At 33.9% G+C, this 21684-nt stretch overlaps 3 protein-coding genes across 3 annotated transcripts in view; 1 reads left to right on the forward strand and 2 right to left on the reverse strand.

Annotated features, from left to right (window-relative positions):
- Positions 1–5382: 5382 nt before the first annotated feature.
- On the forward strand, positions 5383–8663 carry LOC147065896 (uncharacterized). Its single transcript, XM_085956133.1, has 2 exons — positions 5383–5816; positions 7744–8663. The coding sequence occupies exons 1-2, from the start codon at positions 5418–5420 to the stop codon at positions 7933–7935; spliced, it is 591 nt and encodes a 196-aa protein (XP_085812259.1). The 5' UTR covers positions 5383–5417; the 3' UTR covers positions 7936–8663.
- A 503-nt stretch (positions 8664–9166) lies between these two features.
- On the reverse strand, positions 9167–10813 carry LOC147065897 (proteasome subunit alpha type-7-1-like). Its single transcript, XM_085956132.1, has 3 exons — positions 10630–10813; positions 10066–10536; positions 9167–9442 (listed from the first exon to the last, which is right to left on the reverse strand). The coding sequence occupies exons 1-3, from the start codon at positions 10729–10731 to the stop codon at positions 9266–9268; spliced, it is 750 nt and encodes a 249-aa protein (XP_085812258.1). The 5' UTR covers positions 10732–10813; the 3' UTR covers positions 9167–9265.
- A 4675-nt stretch (positions 10814–15488) lies between these two features.
- The window catches only part of Set2 (SET domain containing 2), a 39452-nt gene continuing 33256 nt past the window's right edge, over positions 15489–21684 (reverse strand). The window contains exons 16-17 of the mRNA XM_085956134.1: positions 21373–21564; positions 15489–16748 (exon numbers count right to left, since the gene is read on the reverse strand). Coding sequence (XP_085812260.1) covers positions 16590–16748; positions 21373–21564 — 351 coding nt within the window. The 3' untranslated portion in view covers positions 15489–16589. The remainder of the gene's footprint in view (positions 16749–21372; positions 21565–21684) is intronic.

Below are 21684 nucleotides of genomic sequence, written 5' to 3' on the forward strand. Positions count from 1 at the left end.
TCGGAAAAGCGGAGTTGTTACCAATTATCAAGAGGAAATCGTGGACTACGAATAGATCACAAAACACTCAGGTACGCACCTAATGGGTTTCATTCGATATTATTTTGGTTATGTGATATATTATTTTTACTCTCTCAGTGACGTCCCGTGGGGGTAGGCAGATTGAGCGTTGCTTGGGGGCGGCAGTTACTTGAAGGGTGGCAAATCGAGGATAATCATTTCGTATATATAGAAATAGCTACCTAAAATTAGTAATAACGAAAATATCTGTCCATTAAAAATTTCAGCCGCCTGGTTGGAAACAAAATGTATTAACTAACGTAAAAGGTTTATCATGACTGTATTTTTTTGTCAGGTTCGCGATGTCTAGTTTACTTCCGTTGCCCTTCAACGTCCATGGTGACCAGAAACGACACGTGCACGGACGATAAAAAATACCATGTAAAAAATGGGGCGACATTTTGTCTAGGGACGTCACTCTACTCTACATTATAATATAAAAAGATAAGCTAAAATCTGCCCTACAATATTTTACTGTCAAGTTTTTATTTTTTTGTTTTTTACGCTCAATTTTCACCCACTTCCTATTAAACTTGAAATTCTATACACCTCTTCTAATGCGGCTACAACATATTCTTTTATTAAAATTTGGGGGCGATCCGATACCTACTCCAAATATGGGGTCTCCATACAATGTTTTTAAAAAAGCCAACTTTTTTGATAATGGTCTTGTCAATGTGTAATTTTCACTCACTCCACGGACGGCTATCTGATGCGATATAATATTGAGCATTCCATCGCTTGCTGTGCTATTAATATTTCTCTACTATGCTGGCTGTCTGGGTATGTATATGTCTCCGATCTATATGTCATCATGAGAAGCACTCATTAGTTGAAGTATCGTTGGTATATCGGAATTCATGACATTTTTTAAATGCACAACAGGGCTACACCCTCCACGTCATTTTTTGCAGCCGTCGACTAAATTAAATAATATGCAGAATGCTGATCATGTTCCATCTTGTATATACGGAAATCATTCTACAGTGGTACCATGGGCATTCGAATGAAGAAATTGGATGGCTACCTGAAATATCATAATTATGTACTTTACAATCATCGCTTACCTGGTGTTTTGCCTGAAATTGTGGCAGATATAGATAAGAAAAATCAATCATAACTCCTTTCATATCGCCATCTTGGATTCAAGATATCACACAGGCTATCTGCCACGATTTCAAGCAAAACATCCAGTAAGCTATGATTGTAGAGTACATAAAAAATGTATTTCAGGTAGCCGATCAATTCGTTACTTTAAAAAGTCCACAGGATAACATATACCCCAGGACTAATGCTACTTCTTCTTTAACCATGTCCACTCCACAGTTAGAGCATATGGAGATTACACAGCAGACATTTAAGTTAATTTTTTTTTTTCCGACCATGTCCGATCCTAATAGGATCATATGGGCCTCCACAGAGTGGAAGTTTGTATTAACAGATATTTTACGAGAAATGGATGTCAGCCACTTGCTCAACCTATTAGGTCCATACCCTGACAGACACAAATTGAAAAACAATATGTGTACTTGCCAGACCCAGGATTCGAACCTGGGACCCACGGCGTTATAGTCCAACCTACCGGCCACCGTGGGTGTAAGTTAAATGTTACTCCAATATTAATACCACCAAATGATAATTTATTGTTTTTAGGCTTCTACTCATGAGACATCTGTATGCTTTCAGAGTGAAGCGGTTCTTAAGGCTCGAAGGGCTTTGAAAATAGCACTCAAGAGAGCAACTCAACAATGGAAGAAAGAACACTTTGACTCGCACATCAGCTCAAGTGATGAAGATATAGAACAAGGTTAGTAATAATTAATAATATATTTTTTTTTATGTAATAAGCGTATTATAACTAACTTGACATGCTCATTTAACCGCTTCACCGCGGAGCTTTTAATTACTATTTAATTACCACATTTAAATAACATGCTAATTATATCTAATGGCCACCTAATGAGGACACAACAGTTGTACCGTCAGTGCTATAATCAATTGTCTATAACATATATTAATATAACTGCCGAGTGGGTCACAGCCCAACGTAAATAAGAAACCAGAGAATTCTTCGCTTCATTCCTGAACGAGAAGAAGCCAACTGCATTGGGAAGAGAGTGTGACAGGTGTTGGAAGCCGCCAGATCAGACAAGACTTAGTGGAAGGTCTGAGTGAACAGCATTCGGTGGGGCGTGCGCAACTCGAACATCCACTCAGGCCGTACACTTACAGATGACTACTTGACCAGAAGAGAAGAAGTTTAGCCTTAATATCAAGGAAGAAGAGTTTTATATTATGATTGATAGAATTGACGTTTACATGGTAGAAATCCATTATAATGATTTTTGTTAATTCGATGACAATATTATAGTTGTTGATGTAGAGTAGACTCCTATTTCAGGCAAGGGCCATATTCAAGTTTAAAACAGTCACAACTTTACATAAAAATAGGACTACCCTAAGGGCTTGTTTACACGAACTTAGTACTAATCATTAATACTTCCTACTCGGACAAATACCGACACATGTAAAATGGCCAAATACTAATACGGCCTGTTTACACATGGTGGAATTAATGATTAGCCCTAAACCCGTGTAAACAAGCCTTAAGCCCGGGGAGGCGTTTTCTATAATTTGATTAACGATTACACAGATCAACAAAATATAAACCTATTCTGAAAATAAAATATTCAATAACTTACAAATATTATGCTGAAATTGTAATTTTCATTGAATTTATTTTTTAACAAATGGAGTAAGGGGTCAATAAATGAGGCGTCTAATTCCAAAAAGCGATAAGTCCACATTTGGTCAAAATCGAGAAAAAAATACGCACGTATTCTTTGTATAATTTTACACAATATGTATTGATCTATAAATTCCAAAATGCGACATAACCCTATGAAAAAAAATATTTTAAGTCTCGATTTATTACAAAAAGCGCCAAGTCCGTTTTTCTTATTATTTAAAGCTTGGTTGATTTCGCGCGTGTTTATGTCAACCAATAAGGGAACGTTCAATATTGAAAAGGGTGTCTCCCATGCTGTAGCATCTGGTAAACTTATGACAGTGCCACGGAAATGTGTGCCTCATGCGGGATAAAATAAAAAGTGAAGTACAAGTAGCGCTAAGTCCAATTTTATTTTGCCTATATTTATTACATTTAAGAGTTCATCGGCTGAAACAAATTGCCATTTGGTTCTAATTTCGACATAGAATACAACGGAAAAAAAAATCTCACGTTAAAACAAATAATTGAAGCTAGAAACATAAAAACTTGTTTCCCGAAAATGTTGAATTGTGGACTTGTCGCTTTTTGTAATTAGACGCCTCAAATACTGAGTATCACGCGCGTGGACTACCCGGAAGTCCCATTTATAAAATTAATTAAAAGATTTTGACAAATGCGTGTAATATTTTTATTATTTCAAATTGAATTGTGTTAATACTAATTGGTTTATGTTTTTTTTTTACTATTCCAGATTCACACTATCTTTCACCTTTTAATCCAACCGTTTCTTTGTATGTCCTAAATTTCTCGTGATCCTTTCGAATCTTATTCGCTAATCCCTTGTGGACATTCCTTTTGATTCCTTGTTTGCAGAAGACGCATCAGAACAGACGTGCAAAAGTGAAATCATTGAGGACGTCAGGTAATTATCATGTTTCTGAACTTTGGTGTAAATTACCATTTTCCTTTCTAACATAATATGGGCATTTACAAAGTGGTATTAATATTTATCAGACCTTTTTTTAAGCAATTGTTTTCCACTACGTAATACTTCATCGCTCTGAACCGACACATTTTGAAAAATTGTGTGAAATTTGCCAGGCACAGGATTCAATTATATTATGTTTAGTTTCACGGTGCAACTTAATACATATATATTTTCATGACATCCAATAAAAAATTAACCCTAATGCGCCTGTGTTCACCACAAAATTTCTCAAATTATAGACGTAGCCACCTCATTTAGTTTTGAGCAATATTTGGTTTTCATTAATGCTAGAGTAAAAAAAAAAACAAAGCAACACAGAGGTGGGTCGACATAAATGGGACCGGGATTCATTGAACTAGGCAGTTTTGGAAGCCATATGCCGCATTCTCACCTGGTGATTTTTGTCAAACCGTATGTTGAATGACGATTGAAAGTCAATTGATAAGGGAGAACCATATTTCAACAAAGTTGATTAACTAGTAAATTGAATTGAATTCAAGTCGGCTGGTTGGCTAGAGTAACCAAGGTGATAACTCGCATCGACGTGTCAAACTTATTTGTTTCACTTGATGCCGTTTTGATTACGATTATCGGTTTAACTTAAATTGATAAGTGGGAACAATCTGTTTGATTTCTTGTTAACATTTACAAAAAAAAATCACGATGTGAGAATGCGACAATAGATATACAGTCGAGCTCGGTTATTACGATCACGGATATAGCGAGATCTCATTCGTTGACATTTTTGTTTACGATTTTCTTCATATATTTATTCACTGTTATAACGAGCACCTTATCGGATATACCGAGCTAAAATATGGTCAAAAATTTTCTTAAAACTGTTAAATGTGTTAATCGTTTAAAAACATTTCGACCCTAAGCAATAAAATCCATCCGGGGACAGGATGCCGCCGGGATCACATTACGTTTATGACACTAATTAAGTGTCTAAGTATTTACCTAATTGGTCTTTTCGCCGACAAAATTGTTGAAACAACTAAAAAATCCAAGGTTTGTGAAGTCAGTAGGTACAATTAATAACTTCTTTTGTAGTTTATGAATGCCATGCTTGTTTCGGGGATTTTTAAATTTTTTTTTTCGACTTTTTGTGTTATGTGACTGCTCATTTAAAAATACCTATTCTCTGATATAACGAGTAACGCTTATAACGAGCAAATTCAGTCGGTCCCATCTTCCTCGTAATAACCAAGGTTGACTGTATTTATACCAGGGCTGTTGGAAAAGAATAGTAAAGAAAAGCTGCAACTGTAGCAAGGCAACGATGTGACACACTTTAAATGACCATAGTTTTCCAAATTGGCATGGGGAAAGATATCGAAAATTTACAAAAATACTACAGAGCCTTAGATCCGTTTCACACGGGGCATCTGTGTGGCGAGATTCCGTATTTACATATAAATTAACGCGACACTCGTTTCTCCCTGTCTGAACGGGCCCATTCAGTTATGTGTAAATGCGGAATCTCACCACGCTAGTGGTGCCACACAGGTGTCCCGTATGAAACAGGTCTAAGGGTGTTAAGATGCATACTTTTTAATCTCTAACATAGCCACATACATATTGGAGCATAGGGTGAAAGTGAGTTTCTCTTGAATATTTTGTCTAATTAGTAATTGAATGATTTCATTGCCAATATCCCATTACCATTGTGAGGTTACAGCATTATATCTTGACAGGTATTATAAAGACGGTGATGAGCAAGATTCCGGATACCAATTCAACGGAGATTCTTTCGAAGTATATCAAGATGAAACAATCACCGGTGATATGTACGCTCCGCCGTCATTGAACATGGAAGAGGGTCCTGTGCATGACGGCAACATCATCATAGAAGTCTTAGATGAGACGGAAGAAGGCTACGTGCAGGGAGAGGAAGTATGCTTAGAGAATCAATTTGTCGAGAATACGGAGAATGATGGGAGCCAGTTTCTCATCAAAGGAGACGATTCTGCTTACGACTCGTACATATTGCAAGAGTCCTACATTGATGTGACCGATGAAAAGTATGACTTTGAGGTGTGTACATCAAGTTTTACATTATAATATCCTTTTACTTTTCGAATCTGTTTACTCAATTTATTGCTGTAGGTAACATATTCTGAGAAACAGTTGTTTAGGTGAATTTAGAAAAGTTCAGACTCCATGTTAGAAAAAAATATTTTCCTCAGCGTGTATGGTATGGGCCAGTGGTCGGCAAACCGCGGCTCGCAAGCCACATGCGGCTCTATGGCCCCTTGAATGCGGCTCTGGCACAAATGTCCTCTGCCCTATTTGACATGGCTACAAATAAGAAGCAAATAAAAACGGAAGACGAAAAGCGTGAATTTAAAGTGGAATGGACCGAGACTTTCGCGTTTATTCAAAACTTAAATGGCTTACAGACCTGTATTATTTGTCGGAAAAATTTGGCGCATAACAAGTCAGATTTGGAGAGACACTTTACAACTAAACATACCCTGTCACATCATTTAGCACTAAATATCCTGTCATTGTTTGGCAAGAAGTGAGTTCCGGTACTTTTTTTTTAAAAAAAAAGCCCTGCCTTACATATTTTAAAAGTTACTTATATGAACTTATTTAGATATTTTTGCTATATAATATTAATATTTTAAAGAGATTTTTATATCTATATGTATGTTTATATTTTCAACGAATACCAGTATTCAATTGTAAATACCGGTATTGGTATTTTCGTTCGGTATTGCAATCCCTAGTATGGTAGAACAGAATATAATTTATTTAAGGGTCAGATGAAGACATAATTGAAAGCAATACTTAAGGGACGTGCTCAGCGTGGGTCAAAATGGAGCTTTTTTTCTATTTTCAAAGCACGATTCTGGACATTCCTTAAACGTTGTAGATAATCTATTTATATAATTTTGAAGCCTTATTATCCTTTATATTTATTTTAAACATTTGATGACTGCATAAGTATTTTTATTACATAAAATAGTATTCTTTTAAACCATTCACTCTAATGTTTTAGAATATAGTCATATTTCAGTACATAAATGTGCAGTGGTGTTAAGATTTTTTTACATTTATTAATTTTTAAACGCATTTATAAAACCGTCAGTATAATTTATGTCGACATTATTATAGTGAAATATTTACGATACAAAATTATATTGATAATCTCTGTGATCCCAAATTTGACAAGAATTAGGCATTTTATTATTCAAAAAATAGGCAAGATTAACACATTTGAAGATAATTCTAAAGATACTAATTACAAGCTATATCTTTGACCATTTAAGTGTGATAAACATCCTACGAATAATGATTGCTTTATAATAATTATTGACCTAAGAATAAGGCAGTGTTTTTTTGAAATACGTCATTTCTTTTGGCATTCCCCAGTAGTTAAGCTACAACATACGGCTGTAGCCATAAATTGACAAACTATAATTGAAGTAGGGAGTAAAATGATGTTAAAGTGCGTGTTTGAACATGTACCTAACCGAATTTTTTTTTTTTTTTTTTAACGGTATATGTTCAAACTCATAGGCCGCTTAAATAACAGTGTCACGACACTTTTTGACACAAAATTGAAAAATTCAGGTGAGACCTCTGTCAATATAATAAAATATTTTCTTTTTTTTTTACAAAGAAAAGCTATATTTGTGTGACTCACGAGTCGGTGAGTGAATAAATGGATCTATTTTACCATCCTTCAGCTTCCCTTACTGCTGGTGAGATGGTGAATTGACAATTTCTGTACCCACTGCATGCACCAACAATGCACATCCAAATTGTTAAGCCACGAGTAGCACACAGTAGATGCGGAGGGTTGAAACCTAAACCTTACCAATAGTTTAGGATTTAAATGCTGCCATTCAAGACTATTGAATTTAGTATATTTTATTTTCTCTGTCTCTTATAAAACAATTTATTATTGAATACTTGTAGTATTGACATGAACGTTTTAAAATTCAACTTTCAGAAAGCTTGCATCGAAAATGCAGCAATGAATGGCTATCAGGAAGTGGGTGCACCTTGGGAATACGATGACACAGTCATGGTCAGCGACAAAGATGTGATTCAGGAAAATGTCCAAAATGAGAACGACACTACAAACGAGTGGAAAGCACTCTATTCGCAAATTTCCAACACCATGGACCTACTGCAATCTTAATTTAATTATCTATCTGTAGTATTTATTAAAAAGTTTTAATTATACTTGATTTATAAAAATGTAATAATAATTGACCAGTCTAGGATTAATGACATATAATTTTAAAAATATTACTTGAGGGCAGTATTCAAATCACCATAATATTATTATACTGTCTTATTTCAGCATGTTATGTATATATGAAAAGTTACAAGTGTACTTATAAAACGTTATTATTTTCATAGAAGCAAATTATCTAATTTGAATGTTTTAGCCTTACTTGTATCCCTTAAACACTTGTAAACATAAATGCCAATACATATTATTTTTGGCATATGAATAATGCTATTATTTGAGAAACAGACTTCATTTGCTGAATGTTGAACAATTATGTAAAATTTATAATCGCATGTTTAACTTTTATGTGAATTTACTCAACTTGCATTTGGATCCATTTAATTCTCAGCTCCTCGATAATTGATGGATGCAAAATACTAAGGCATTGAATTTGTATTATATAGATAGTATTCATATTTGGTCCTCTTAGGACCAAAAACATATCTCATTTTTCTCTACTTTACAGGAGACACCGAAAACACAAGTATATCGTCTTTTAAGAAACAACACCGCGTAAGTCCCCATTTGGCGGTTTTGAGTTTTGAATAACATTCGGTAGGTAAAAAAATCCTACATCGTGTTCCTTCTATGGAAAAATTCTTTTTGAATGAAAAAATCTTTTTTTTTTAACTAAACACAAAAAAAATAAGTTAAAAGGTATCAATTTTCAATTTTCCCCTGAAGATTTTAATTAATTGACTTCCGCGGTGTTGTTTCTTAAGTGACGATATTTACATTCCACTGACATTAACATGTTTCCAGATGATCGAATCATCTTTGATCTGTTGAATTTTTTGATATTTCTTTGTCACTTAACGTAATGTGCTATTTTATGTATACTTGTATATGTATATTTATTATATATTATACGTAACTCAAAATCACTAAAAATTGAGACAGGCTTTTTTGGTTCCAAGGGGGTGTACTATAACAAATAATAAATCCAAGAGGAATTAAAAAGTAACATCAGTGAGAATGTACGCATTCAATATTTGAGTGTTGTGAAGGAAGGATTTCATGTGCAGATATATCCTAATTTTAAAAAAATATACCATTATGAGGATACCTATAATATGTAGTTAGTATTGTATCGGATCCTTGCATGCTGGAAACACGATAAAAAAGAAATCAACAATTTTCATCTTATCATTTATTAATTTAAAAATTGCATTTAACCAAAGTTTAAGATTTCGACATTATAAAAAGAATAAAAATAAAACGAGTTTTTTCTCTATCACTTTTTCTGTTTCTTCTTTTCTGCTTCCTCTTCCTTCTCTTTCTCGATGATGACGACGTATCCATCGATTGTTTCTGCATCTAGCATTTGGATCGGTTTGCCGCGTCGCATCACAGCAATTTCAAGGTTCTTCTGACCCGACTGCACCACTTCCAACAGAGCTCGGATTGCCAACTGAAAATATCAAAAACAAGCTTGATTAATATTTGGTGAGTATACACGACCGCTTGAGGTGTATTCAAACAGCGTGCATCACCACTTAACAAACAAACAATTGATTTGAGACCAGTATTGTAGTATTCTTTCCATACAATATGACATGTTGTTTTCACTGCATATTGTAGTTGTCCATGCCTCCCGTCTGCTTTTACGATGGTTCTCGACATATGGACCTAGACTGTCCGCTGCTGAGCAGAGCACATATTCATGTGAACTGTAGAGCAATTGATAATGGTGCCAAACACTTGTCAAGAGTGACATTATCAGTTTAATCAGAAATGTACAAAAAAAAAGTATGGTATGCCGCAGAGGTGGCCATGAGCTTTTATATTTTTTTTTTTACGAAAATAGTTTATTCCATGTAGACAATTATAATAAATACGTTTTTCTGTCGTGGCATCCGTTTTTCGATCCAATAATCGTTAATTGAAAATTTTCATACATTTTGATGCACCATTATCACAAACTAAGAATATAAGAGGTAATATTAGGTTGGGGTAGGTTAGCTTAGGTTTGGTCTAAAAAAAAGTTGTAAAATCTCATGGCCACCTCTGTGGCACAAACCAAAAGTATTTTACCTTTACAGCTCCGTTTTCAGTAGATACTTCCTCAGTTGTGTAATGTTTCTCTAGAAACTCTCTAACTGTTTTAGCTGAACGGCCCGTGGCATTGGCCTTCCATTCGAAGTATATTCCGGAGGGTTCAGTTTGATATAAGTGTGGTTTACCATCGTAGTCAAAACCGCCGAGTAAACAAGAGATTCCGAATGGCCGACGTCCATTACTTTGGGTGTACTTGTGTTTCAGGCCGGCAATGTATCTCGTGATGTATTCCAGGGTGACTGGATCTTCCACGGTCAGCTTATGGGACTGACATTCTATTTGCGCTCTGTTGATCAGGATTCTCGCATCGGCAGTCAACCCAGCGAATGCCATAACTACGTGATCGTCCAACAGGCATATTTTTCTGACTGTTCGTTCCTCTTGTAATTTCGCAACGGACTTTTTCTCCACGCCTAGAACGACTACATCCTGCCCTCGTACGCCGACCTACAAAAATTTAAGGAAAACAATGATGTGTCTATTTTATTGACAATGCCTACCGGTTGTGTTTATAGGTTATTTATCAATCATTTTACTCACCGCTGTGGATCCTTTACTAACGGCTTCCTGAGCATATTCTACTTGTAATAAATGGCCATCAGGGGAAAATACAGTGATAGCTCTATCATACCGGGCAGACATTGTACAAAATTATTTGCGAGATGACAATTGAAAACTAATAATTTCAACCGAGTACTGCTTCGTAATGGACATAGACAAGAATAGCATTTTTAACTTTTCGGTCTATAGTCTATGGTTTATGGAAAACCATCGACTATAAATTTGATTCGTCCGAATCACACCTGAAACATTCTTTTTGCAATAAAATTATAGATGTTTCATGACATTCTTTAGTTTTAATATTTTATTGTCCTACTATAGATTTTCTTCATCTTTGGTAATAAATGTTGTAGTTGCTACAGAAATGGGTAATATTGTAATGATAATTTTTTATTGAATAGCATTATCAAAATAATTGTCCATTTCTATAACTGTAAAAATGATCGTTAATTTACTGCACTTTGTTTAGGTATACGAAAAAAACATATCTACTAATTGAGTTGAGTAGGTACCTAAATCGAAATAACTATCAACTAAAAGAACTAATTTGTCAAATTATTAATGAAACTGAATCCGAACATTTTATCAAAAAAATGACGTTGAAATCTTATCACTCTATGCACCGATGTAATTGTTTTTCGATTTTTATTATTGAAATACCTAGTTGTTTTTAAAATATACCGATCATACAAATTTTTATTTCTGAACTCAATCTGAGCAGTATTTTTATACAACATTCACCCAGATCCCATTCATAATGTGGGAAAGAGTAGGTAGGTACCTACGAGGGGAGTTCCATAAGTTCACGAAATGGGACAGAAAAAAAAGAATATATTATACAATGTTTTATTTTTCAATATAATCTCCTCGGACATGAATCCATTTCTTAGATCGATTAATTTTTTTAAACCTTTATAAAAATAATTTTCCGATTTGCCTTTAAAATGCTCGTTTACGGCTACCTGTAGGAACTCATCATCATCAAAGTATGTCTTTCTTCAAATTTGAAAACAGGTAATAATCACTAGGTGCCAGATCAGAACTGTTAGGTGAATGACGCATTTCCTAATAAGACTAATTCCCAATAGACGCAATAATTTTTGAACCATCACATTGTCACATTAATGATGAAATATTTAACTGACTAAAAATTGTTTGATTCTATAACCCCCTCCCCATCATTAAGAGGTGACATCTTATAGGGATGATCCCTAAGCCCTGATCTGCACCATCAGTAGTATTAGTAATATAACACTAGAGAGCCCCACTGTTAGATGGTTTACAGGGGGAAGTGCAACAGTTTATGGGAAGTGTCCAGCAACACATTTCAATTGGTCACGACTTAGAGCTCACCTTCCCAGAATCCGCCGTCGCGTTTCCCCTGACACAATCTTACGGCGGTGATTCTTTAGTACGTGGGCAAATGAAAATAATGTGTGAGGGTAATGACGTAAATAAAACAGAAGTATTTCTATTTATACATATTATGTATTCAACTTTTATTTCTTCATAAATATGAAAATAATTTGACAGCTCAAAAACTGTACGGTAAAAAAAAATACACAGCCTAAATATTTTTTGAATAGTTAGCATAATTAATTTATCTTTCCTAAAATTTTATATACAATAAACAGTAAGTATAATAAAATAACAAATCAATTTTATTTTGAAACCCGAATTATACAAACTATTCCGTCACTCAATTTTATACAAATTATCAAATATCAATCATTTGGGTTCGTTTATAGTCCAATGGTGCTTAAAAGATGGGTGTAGAGTGCATTGAATATGCGAGAATTTTTGACTTCAGGACTTTGTTAGGAGTAGTTAGTAAGTAAACATACTAAAAGTCCCCGCCCCTGGGAGGTGAGCTGAAGGCGGGAGGGGGATCGAAAGGTCCCATTTTTTGGTTTTTCGCTTATATATCAGAAACGGTGCATGTAGAAAAAAAATGTTTCAAATAAAAATGAAAGCTAATTAAATTTCCTATAAAATTGTTTCTATACATATCTGTCGAATTCCCAACGGTTTTCGAGATATACGTTATTGAAAATTGATAATTTTCAACGATAATTGGCAGCCAACGAGCAAATGGGCAGTGGCCTGGAGAGTGAGAGTTTTCAATAACGTATATCTCGAAAATCGTTTCTTTTTTTGAACTGAAATTTAATGAGCTTTCATTTTTATTCGAGACATTTTTTTTTAGATGCACCGTTTCCGAGATATAAGCGAAAAACCAAAAAATGGGACCTTTCGACCCCCCTCCCACCTTAATAAGCTCACCTCCCAGGGGCGGGGACTTTTAGTATGTTTACCTACTAACTACTCCTAACAAAGTCCTGAAGTCAAAAATTCTCGCATATTCCATGCACTCTACAATATATTCATTGACTGGACCATTATATAAAACAAGCATTAAAAGTTATCATAAACCCACAATTCTCTAACCAAACAATAATCATTTAAATTTTACGCAGAATCATTGAAATTATATTTTACGTAAAGTTTTTAAAGATTTTTGAAAGTACCTAAAATGCATGCTGGGTTTATTTTTATTGTACTACTATAAAAATAACATTATTACTTAAAGACTCAAAACTTTATTCGCTGTACAATATTCTGAGAGTAAATTTTCATATTATGCTTTGATTTGATATGTTCAGTTTTTTCTGAAGTTGGACAATCACTGTCTTTCTGTGTTGAACCAATTTATTAAACATGCACAATAATTATTTCTCAACAGTGAAAAGTGATTACAATACTGAAAAGAATTTTGAATCCGAGAATTACATATCAGTATTTTTCAAACCCCTGGTTCAGAAAAAACAAATACAATTAATTTAAAACAGATTAATCCTACTAAAAAAAAACCGTAAATAAATTTCACATGTAGGAAGTAGTACTTTTTATAATGACTAATAAAGAATAATGAAATCATGCATGTTTTTGTTAGTTTCATAATCCTATTGAAGTTGAGAGAATATAGTTTTTATTAACAAGGCTTTTATTAGTATAATGCGTCGATGGCTTTGAGCTACTTTACAAGCTGCTTGTTGGTGAGTTTAAAAGTGGGCGAGTCAGCTAGTGCGATTGTGATGATGACACACAAAACTTTCCACTCGCTCAGAAGCCAACGAGCTAGTGATTTGAACCTGTCATTTTTGGTACTATTTTGACAGGACGTATTGAGTAGTTCGTTTTTTTTACCGGGACGTCGCCACTATCGCTCTATTGCACAGACGCAGTTCAACCCATTGTCACTATCGCTCTACTGCGCAGACGCATATTGGCCCACACACCAGCGTGTAGCGTGTAAAGTAGCCCGGCTTTCAACTTTTGTCAGTAGATTGTTTACAATCTGCTTGTTAGCTAGTTCGATGATGACACTGGGCGAGTTTACAAGCAGATTGTAAATTCACTGACTTGTAGCTTGTAAAGCAGCTCAATGTCATCGAGCCCATATGAGTATATCCACAGTGAGTCAAATTGCAACCTTTACGTCCAAGACATTTTATTCTGCAATGTTTTGTCCAGATCTGCAATTCCGTTCAGTGCGGCAGGACCCCAAAATATGACATACACGTGTCAATATGAAAATAATATGCAAGTGTGTGTTTGACATTTTTATGATGAATGAGAAATTGCATAAAACACTGGATTAATGATAATAATCATATTGCTTTCCATTGTAATCAGCCCTTGCTATTGAGAAGAAGATTCTTGAACTCCCATTTTTATAGGAGTTAAGATAACTTACAGAACTAACAAGAGCAAGCAAGACAATACAAAATCTTTTCAATAATAAATGTAAATAAGGTGCGGTAAGGTGCTTTTGCTTTCTGTGTACAAGAAGTAGGTGCGGCTAAATTATTATCAATGATCGATATTGTTGGAAGTGATTACACCTTTCAAATTGTATCGCTCCGCCACCTACCGCCGTTTCCTGTTACCAGTACGAACTATGGAAACTTATTATTAATGTGGGATTTTATTGTTGTTCACAATGAATTATTGTATCGATTGAAAGTGTGATATTCCAACGTAATTTATTGAGCTATTCATTATGAAACTGTAAAAGAAATAATAATATTGTAATTGAAATATTTCATTCAATTAAGCAGTTTTATTATTTTTATTGAATTAAAAAATACTATGTAATAAAGTATGGTGTTTATTTATGTTTAAGAAAATTTATTATATTAATTATAATAATAGTTAATTCATCTGTTGTATCTAATAACTATAGTATGAAGATTTAAAACAAACTTAAAAATAGCAGTAAATTAACAATTTCACTTTGATTTAATGCTTGATCGACTCGTTTACAAGGCAAAACAAATTAATAACTTCTGATCACATGCATGGTTTAAATTTCAATATTAGAAATTGGAGGTGTACATATCGTGCTGTAATAAATGCCATTTGTTTCGTTTCGGTGTTGTAAATGACACATTTTTGTTTGACGTTTGACAAATAATATAAGCAAAATAAAAGTGGAAATTATATGAAGAATATGAAACTCAACAATAAGGTTGCGGAAAATGAAGAAATATTGCATTTCCACTGTTTACCACAACACAATAATGCCGCAATGTTGCCAAACCAAATGTTTTAAACATAAAGAGATGGTGTGGTCGTTGTTAATACATATCAATACATATACTGCGAAAAATCCAACTGTAAAACCTCTTAGTGTAACCAAACAGACCCTAAAGCGTAAAGTCCACAAGAAGCAGGCGGGCTACTTTGACAGTTTGACTGGAGGGAAACAGCACAGTGTGGCGGCGTTGATAGACGGCGAAGCTCCCTAATGTAACTAATTTATCTTTTTTGTTATTGGACCTATTGAAATTTTTGTTTACTAATTCGTCGTGGTTGTTTCCAGTACGCCAAAATATGCTAAATTTAATGTACTTTATGATAGATAAAAAAAAGAAAACATTTCACTGCTACGCTACTGACATGGGCAGTGTGGTGAATGTCTTGCTGATAAATACCTCATAAACCCCTCGCAAAATTCTATTCTTCGCCAAGCTGTCTCCTGTGGGGTCTTTGCGACCGCTAACTAAAATATTAGATTGTTAAATCTGTTAGATAATATCGAAGATAGTTTCAAGAGCATGCTACAATTTATTAATATAATATAAATGACAGTTATATTAAAATCATAATATAGTCCATTCAAAATGGTGACCAAAACAGTACGGTATAGAAATTAAGGATTTGAAAGATTTTATTAAATTTCATCAAATCCCCACATTATGCATTTAGAGTTTTTTTTATTTGTTGAAATAAACCCCTATTATGTATAAGTTGACTACCATCTGTATGATAATGTTTTATCTTAAATTCAAATTTGTACATATTAATAAATTTACATAATAGAAAAATAATTCAACAAAATTGTACACTACTTTATTCGACCCATGCATTTCTAATTGACTTAGGAATTTCCCTCTATTGTATAAAATATTTAACGAAATAAAACATGAAGTCTTACAATATTTTATAACAAGAATAATGCAATACGCAAATCCTTAAAACACTATGCAAGAATTCACTATTTAAGTATTAATGAAAAAAAACACACTATTATCAGTCATAAAAATAGAAATTGATTAATTAATATTACCTACTTAATTCGCGTTATATTGTGTACTTATGAATTCAACATAATATATACAAAACTATTCAAGGAAGATGCATATTTAACACTTATATCATCTATCAATACATAGTACGGCATTTGATGAATAAAAAAAATAGCGGGTATTAAAATAGGACTAATGAATTAATTACGACTTGAGACTTCGTAAAAATAAGTTTTATGTACATTTCTGTTGAAACGAAAACAATACCCTATAATCAGTCATAGACAACAGATTTATTTATATCATTTCCAATATACAGACGGTCCAAACTGAATCTGTACCGATCGACTAATCCATTTCATCCGCTGGCCTCTGGTAGACTGGTCCAAATTTTGACATGTACTTCCTGACGAATTCCTTCGCCTTCTGCTTTACGGAGTCGTTGCATTCCAGTTCTTCGACTGTGCGACAGTGCTTCAGTTCTTTCAACATGACAAAGTGTGTCAACTGTAAAATAAAATATGTAACCAGATTTAAGGAACAGCTACATATAATACTGGAGATGAGTAATTTGAATTTCATTATTTATGTATTGGGAAAAACAGTGACAGTGACAAGGAAGTGTTTCAACACCTTTTTTTGGTTCTAATTCTATTGTGAATGTATGATTAATCCAAATTGGCCTTTTTGAATTATGGGGTAATTTTGATTTAACCCTTTCTAAGCGTTACGAATCCCGACTTAGTACAACAGTGCGCGTTGTGATTTCAAGCATCAATAAATCGTAATAAATGTCAGTCAAACATACACAAATAGAGTAGTAAAAAATCGGAGTCAAGTTCAAAAATGATTATGACAGAACCTAATATTTTATGTGACTCTAAAAATAAACATTCGTCGCCTAAATCTGATAAGAAATCACGAACAAGACTTCTTCATTGAAAAAATGCCAGCTTACTCGAGCGGCGCCATGACACTTACGAAATGGTGCTGGACTAATGCGTCGATGACAGATTAACAAGTGTAAGAACAGTTCAGTATTCTTATAGTCTACCGGCTACCATTTCGACAAATATGTCATACACATAATGAATAATAATATGGTTTATGACTTTTATGAGCATTTTTGTTGAGTGTGTTGAAAAAATATCAGTCATAAATAACTCATTTTTATAGCATCCAGGACATCTCAAACTGTGTAACTTTTGTTTGAACTCGCATACACATTGCAGCACTGCAGGCCGAGTATAAATAAATCATCCTTGAGAACTACTGGCTATTTGAGAGTGATGTACTTACCACCAGTGCCTGGTTTGTACCTACCATTGACCCCGAACTGAATGGAATCGAATGACACATAGTTTATATAACAAAATGGTTTATTTTTCGAATACCTATTACAATTCGTAAAATATTAAATTTCAAACACTTTTTGCACTTCTAAATGCTTTATAGTCACCACAATTTTATTTTCAAGTTCATTTGTTTTTTTTTATTATATTACTTCAATAACCTGGTACTAGAATAGGTAATCTAACCAGAAAATAGTATTTAAAAATGTTAATCAATGATAAACAAAGAGACATATTAAATCGCGGACTTCTAGGTATATTTAAATGACACCTGGTTCAAATTATTTTCCGAAACTATAAACTCGCGGATAATATACTGGCAGATAGGCGAATGAATGCAATCTCCAAAAGCATTCCTTTTGTAAAAATATTTTGTAAATTCACTTTGATCAATGTAACTTTCGAATATTCTATTTAACAGTTTACGCACCAAATAGTTTTTCAATCACTAAAAAACAATATAACTTATTATATCGCAAACTCGTATCGTTACAAACACGTCAGTCAAATGTCTTCGGCGCACATGCACTAAGAAGCGATAAGACACTATATACGCGGCAAATTTGAATTGGCCCGATGACTGATATATTTTTATTCAAGACACGCTCCCGAAAAATATTTATTTAAATTAGATAGAACAAAAGTTTAGGCTATCCATTGACAGATGTCAAGAGAAGGATGATTTTTGAATAAATTAAATCAATATTCGAATTATTCGCGCCTGGCGGAAAGCAGTACTAGGCAAACGAAAATCGAAATGACTTTAGTCAGCTGACGCGCGGATGACTCGCGCGTATAGGCTGACTAAAGTCAGTTGCCGCGTTAGAAAGGTTAAGGCGCAGCAATTTGACATGTAAAATAACATTTTTACATTCCGCCTACCTTACCAGATATGAGGCTACTATTTGCAAACATGGCTCGTTCCAAAATTGTTGTAAAATTAACCTTGAATGACATTTTTGACATGTAAAATTACGTTTTTACATTCCGCCTACCTTACCAGATATGATGCTATTATTTGCAAATACGGCTCGTTCCAAAATTGTTGTAAAATTAACCTTGAATGACATTTTGTAAGGAACAATACACTTATAGGAATTTTTACAGTTAAGTAGTCTTAGAGGCGTATGCATAGAACAGCTAACTACATTCAAGCTATTTAATGCAAATTTGCATGCATAAACCTAAATAGAGTCCATTGAATAGTGACATCATGTCTAATGTTACCAACTTTAAAATTTTGATTCCCAGGTAATTAATTTAAAATTGTGAATAGGTGTAAAAATCTGCAAACGTTACATTAATAAATTTAATAATTATAAATGAATAATTATCATGAACTTTAAATAATTTATTAGTTATATCATATTTATTTTATACTTCTAACAATATAAATATTTATTTAGGAATCGAGTGGCTACAGTTTTGTCTCGCATCTAACTTCATTTCTGTTATGAGATGACGTGAATTAACTTTGTGAGCATTCCGTCCTACTTAGGTACCTACAATTAAACGGGAAATAAGAAGGAAACTTCCCTATTTTAATTATAGTTTGTCAATTTATGACTACGGCCGTATGTTATAGCTTAACCACTAGGGAATGACAAAAGAAATGGCGTATTTCAAAAAAACACTACCTTATTCTTAGGTCAATAATTATTATAAAGCAATCATTATTCATAAGATGTTTATCACACTTGAATGGTCAAAAACATAGCTTATAATGAGTATCTTTAGAATCATCTTCAAATGTGTTAATCTTGCCGATTTTTTGAATAATAAAATGCCTAATTCTTGTCAAATTTGGGATCACAGAGATTATCAATATAATTTTTTATCGTGAATATTTTACAAAAATTATCTCGTAATAAATTATGCTAATGGTTTTATAAATGCGTTTAAAAATTAATCAATGTAAAAAATCTTAACACCACTGCACAGTTATGTACCGAAATATGACTATATTCTAAAACATTAGAGCGAGAGGTTTAAAAGAATACTATTTTATGTAACAAAAATACTTTATGCAGTCATCAAATGTTTAAAATAACTATAAAGGATAATAAGGCTTCAAAATTATATAAATAGATTATCTACAACGTTTAAGGAGTGTCCAGTATCATGGTTTGAAAATACAATAAAAACTCAATTTTGACCTTCGACGAGCATGTCCCCCCTTAACACTTTAGTTATATGTGACTGGATGCATACTTGGCAAACGGCTCAATCCAACTTTCACTTTCAAACCCGGCCTGATACAAATATTAAATGTAAGATTCTTATTTAAATGAATAAGTTCCCATTTGTTTTCTGTTTTAAATATACTACACTACAAATGAATTAAAAAATCATACAAATTTTTTTATTAGTCTGTAAAACAGTTTATTGCATTTTGCAACAAAATATGTTTTTGGGAACGAGTTGTGTTCGCAAATAGTAGGCTCATAATACGAGGGTGGGTCAATAAGTCCTTAGAAAAGCCGACAGGTGGCGCAACTAGTACTGTAAGCGGTTTGTTTTCATGCAGCGGCACTACCGATTCAGTATGCTGCGAAGTTTCAATCAGATTGGTCGGGTTGTTGTGTGTTTCTCGTACATTTAAAAAAAAAATTTGCTTGTTTACAAAAATGGAGAAAATTGAGTTTAGAGCTGTTATTAAACATTTTAATATAAAAGGGTTAACAGCAAAGGAAATAAAAAATGAGTTGGATTTAGTTCACGGCATATCTGCTCCTTCACTTGCAACTATTTATAACTGGTTAAATGAATTTAAACGTGGTCGTACATCAACAAAGGATGAACCACGCTCAGGACGTCCTGTAGAGGTGACTACACCAGAAATGATCAATAAAATCCACGATATGGTGTTAAGTGACCGAAGATTAAAGTTGAGTGAGATAATTGAGGTTACAGGAATCTCAAAAGGTAGCGTCATTTCTATTTTACATGACAAATTGGGCATGAAAAAAATTTCTGCAAGATGGGTGCCGCGTTTGCTCACAGTCGACAATAAACGCAATAGGGTGGTGGCCTCTAAAGCCCTGTTGTCGCTCATGCAACGCAATCCGGATGAATTTTTTCATCGCTTTGTGACTGTAGATGAAACATGGATACACCACTATACTCCCGAGACGAAAGAACAGTCAAAGCAGTGGATTGCGAAAGGCGAACCATGTCCAAAGAAGGCGAAAACCGTAAAATCAGCTGGTAAGGTTATGGCTACTGTATTTTGGGATGCACGTGGAATTATTTTCGTTGACTATTTGGAAAAAGGAAAAACAATAACAGGGGATTATTATGCATCTTTATTGGACCGGCTAAAAAACAAAATTGAAGAAAAACGGCCTCATTTAAACAGGAAAAAAATCCTCTTTCATCAGGACAATGCCCGTGTTCACACATGTTTACGATCAATGGCTAAAATTGAAGAATTGAAGTTCGAATTGGTCGACCACCCACCGTATTCGCCAGATTTAGCCCCCAGTGACTTTTTCCTTTTCCCAAACTTAAAAAAATGGCTAAGTGGACAACGTTTTTTTTCAAATGAAGAAGTCATCGATCGGACAAATGCTTATTTTGAGGACCTTCCGAAAACTTATTTTTCTGACGGTTTAAAAAAAATTGAGAAACGTCTAACCAAGTGTATTGAGCTCCAAGGAGATTATGTTGAGAAATAAAAAAAAATACAAAAATAAAAACTGTTTTAATGCTTTTTTCTAAGGAATTATTGACCCACCCTCGTATGTAGAAATTATAAATTATCAAAAAGCCAAAATTACCTTTCTGGCGAGATGCTTGAAGTCCGAAGTGTTGGTGATCCTGCCGAGAGGGCAGTCATCCTTCCTGAAGGGATTGAGATGATGAACCATAACCTTGGCGGTGCAGACACGGAAGTGCTCCTTGATTCTCCGAGCCACCTCTTCAGCTTTAGCAGTATCCACGGCCTTCGCTTCACGGTGAGAAGAGGAGGTCTGGAATAAAGCATCGCAATGAATTGAAAAAATTACCTACAAAACAATGATAAGTTTAACTGGATAGCAGTATGAATTATGAGGAAGTGGGGTTTTAAAGAAACTGATTTTTTTAGAATT

The sequence above is a fragment of the Rhyacophila brunnea genome, unplaced genomic scaffold (assembly GCF_057557595.1).
Source record: "Rhyacophila brunnea isolate RB1 unplaced genomic scaffold, BYU_Rbru_1.0 scaffold_5, whole genome shotgun sequence".
Taxonomy (NCBI): domain Eukaryota; kingdom Metazoa; phylum Arthropoda; class Insecta; order Trichoptera; family Rhyacophilidae; genus Rhyacophila; species Rhyacophila brunnea.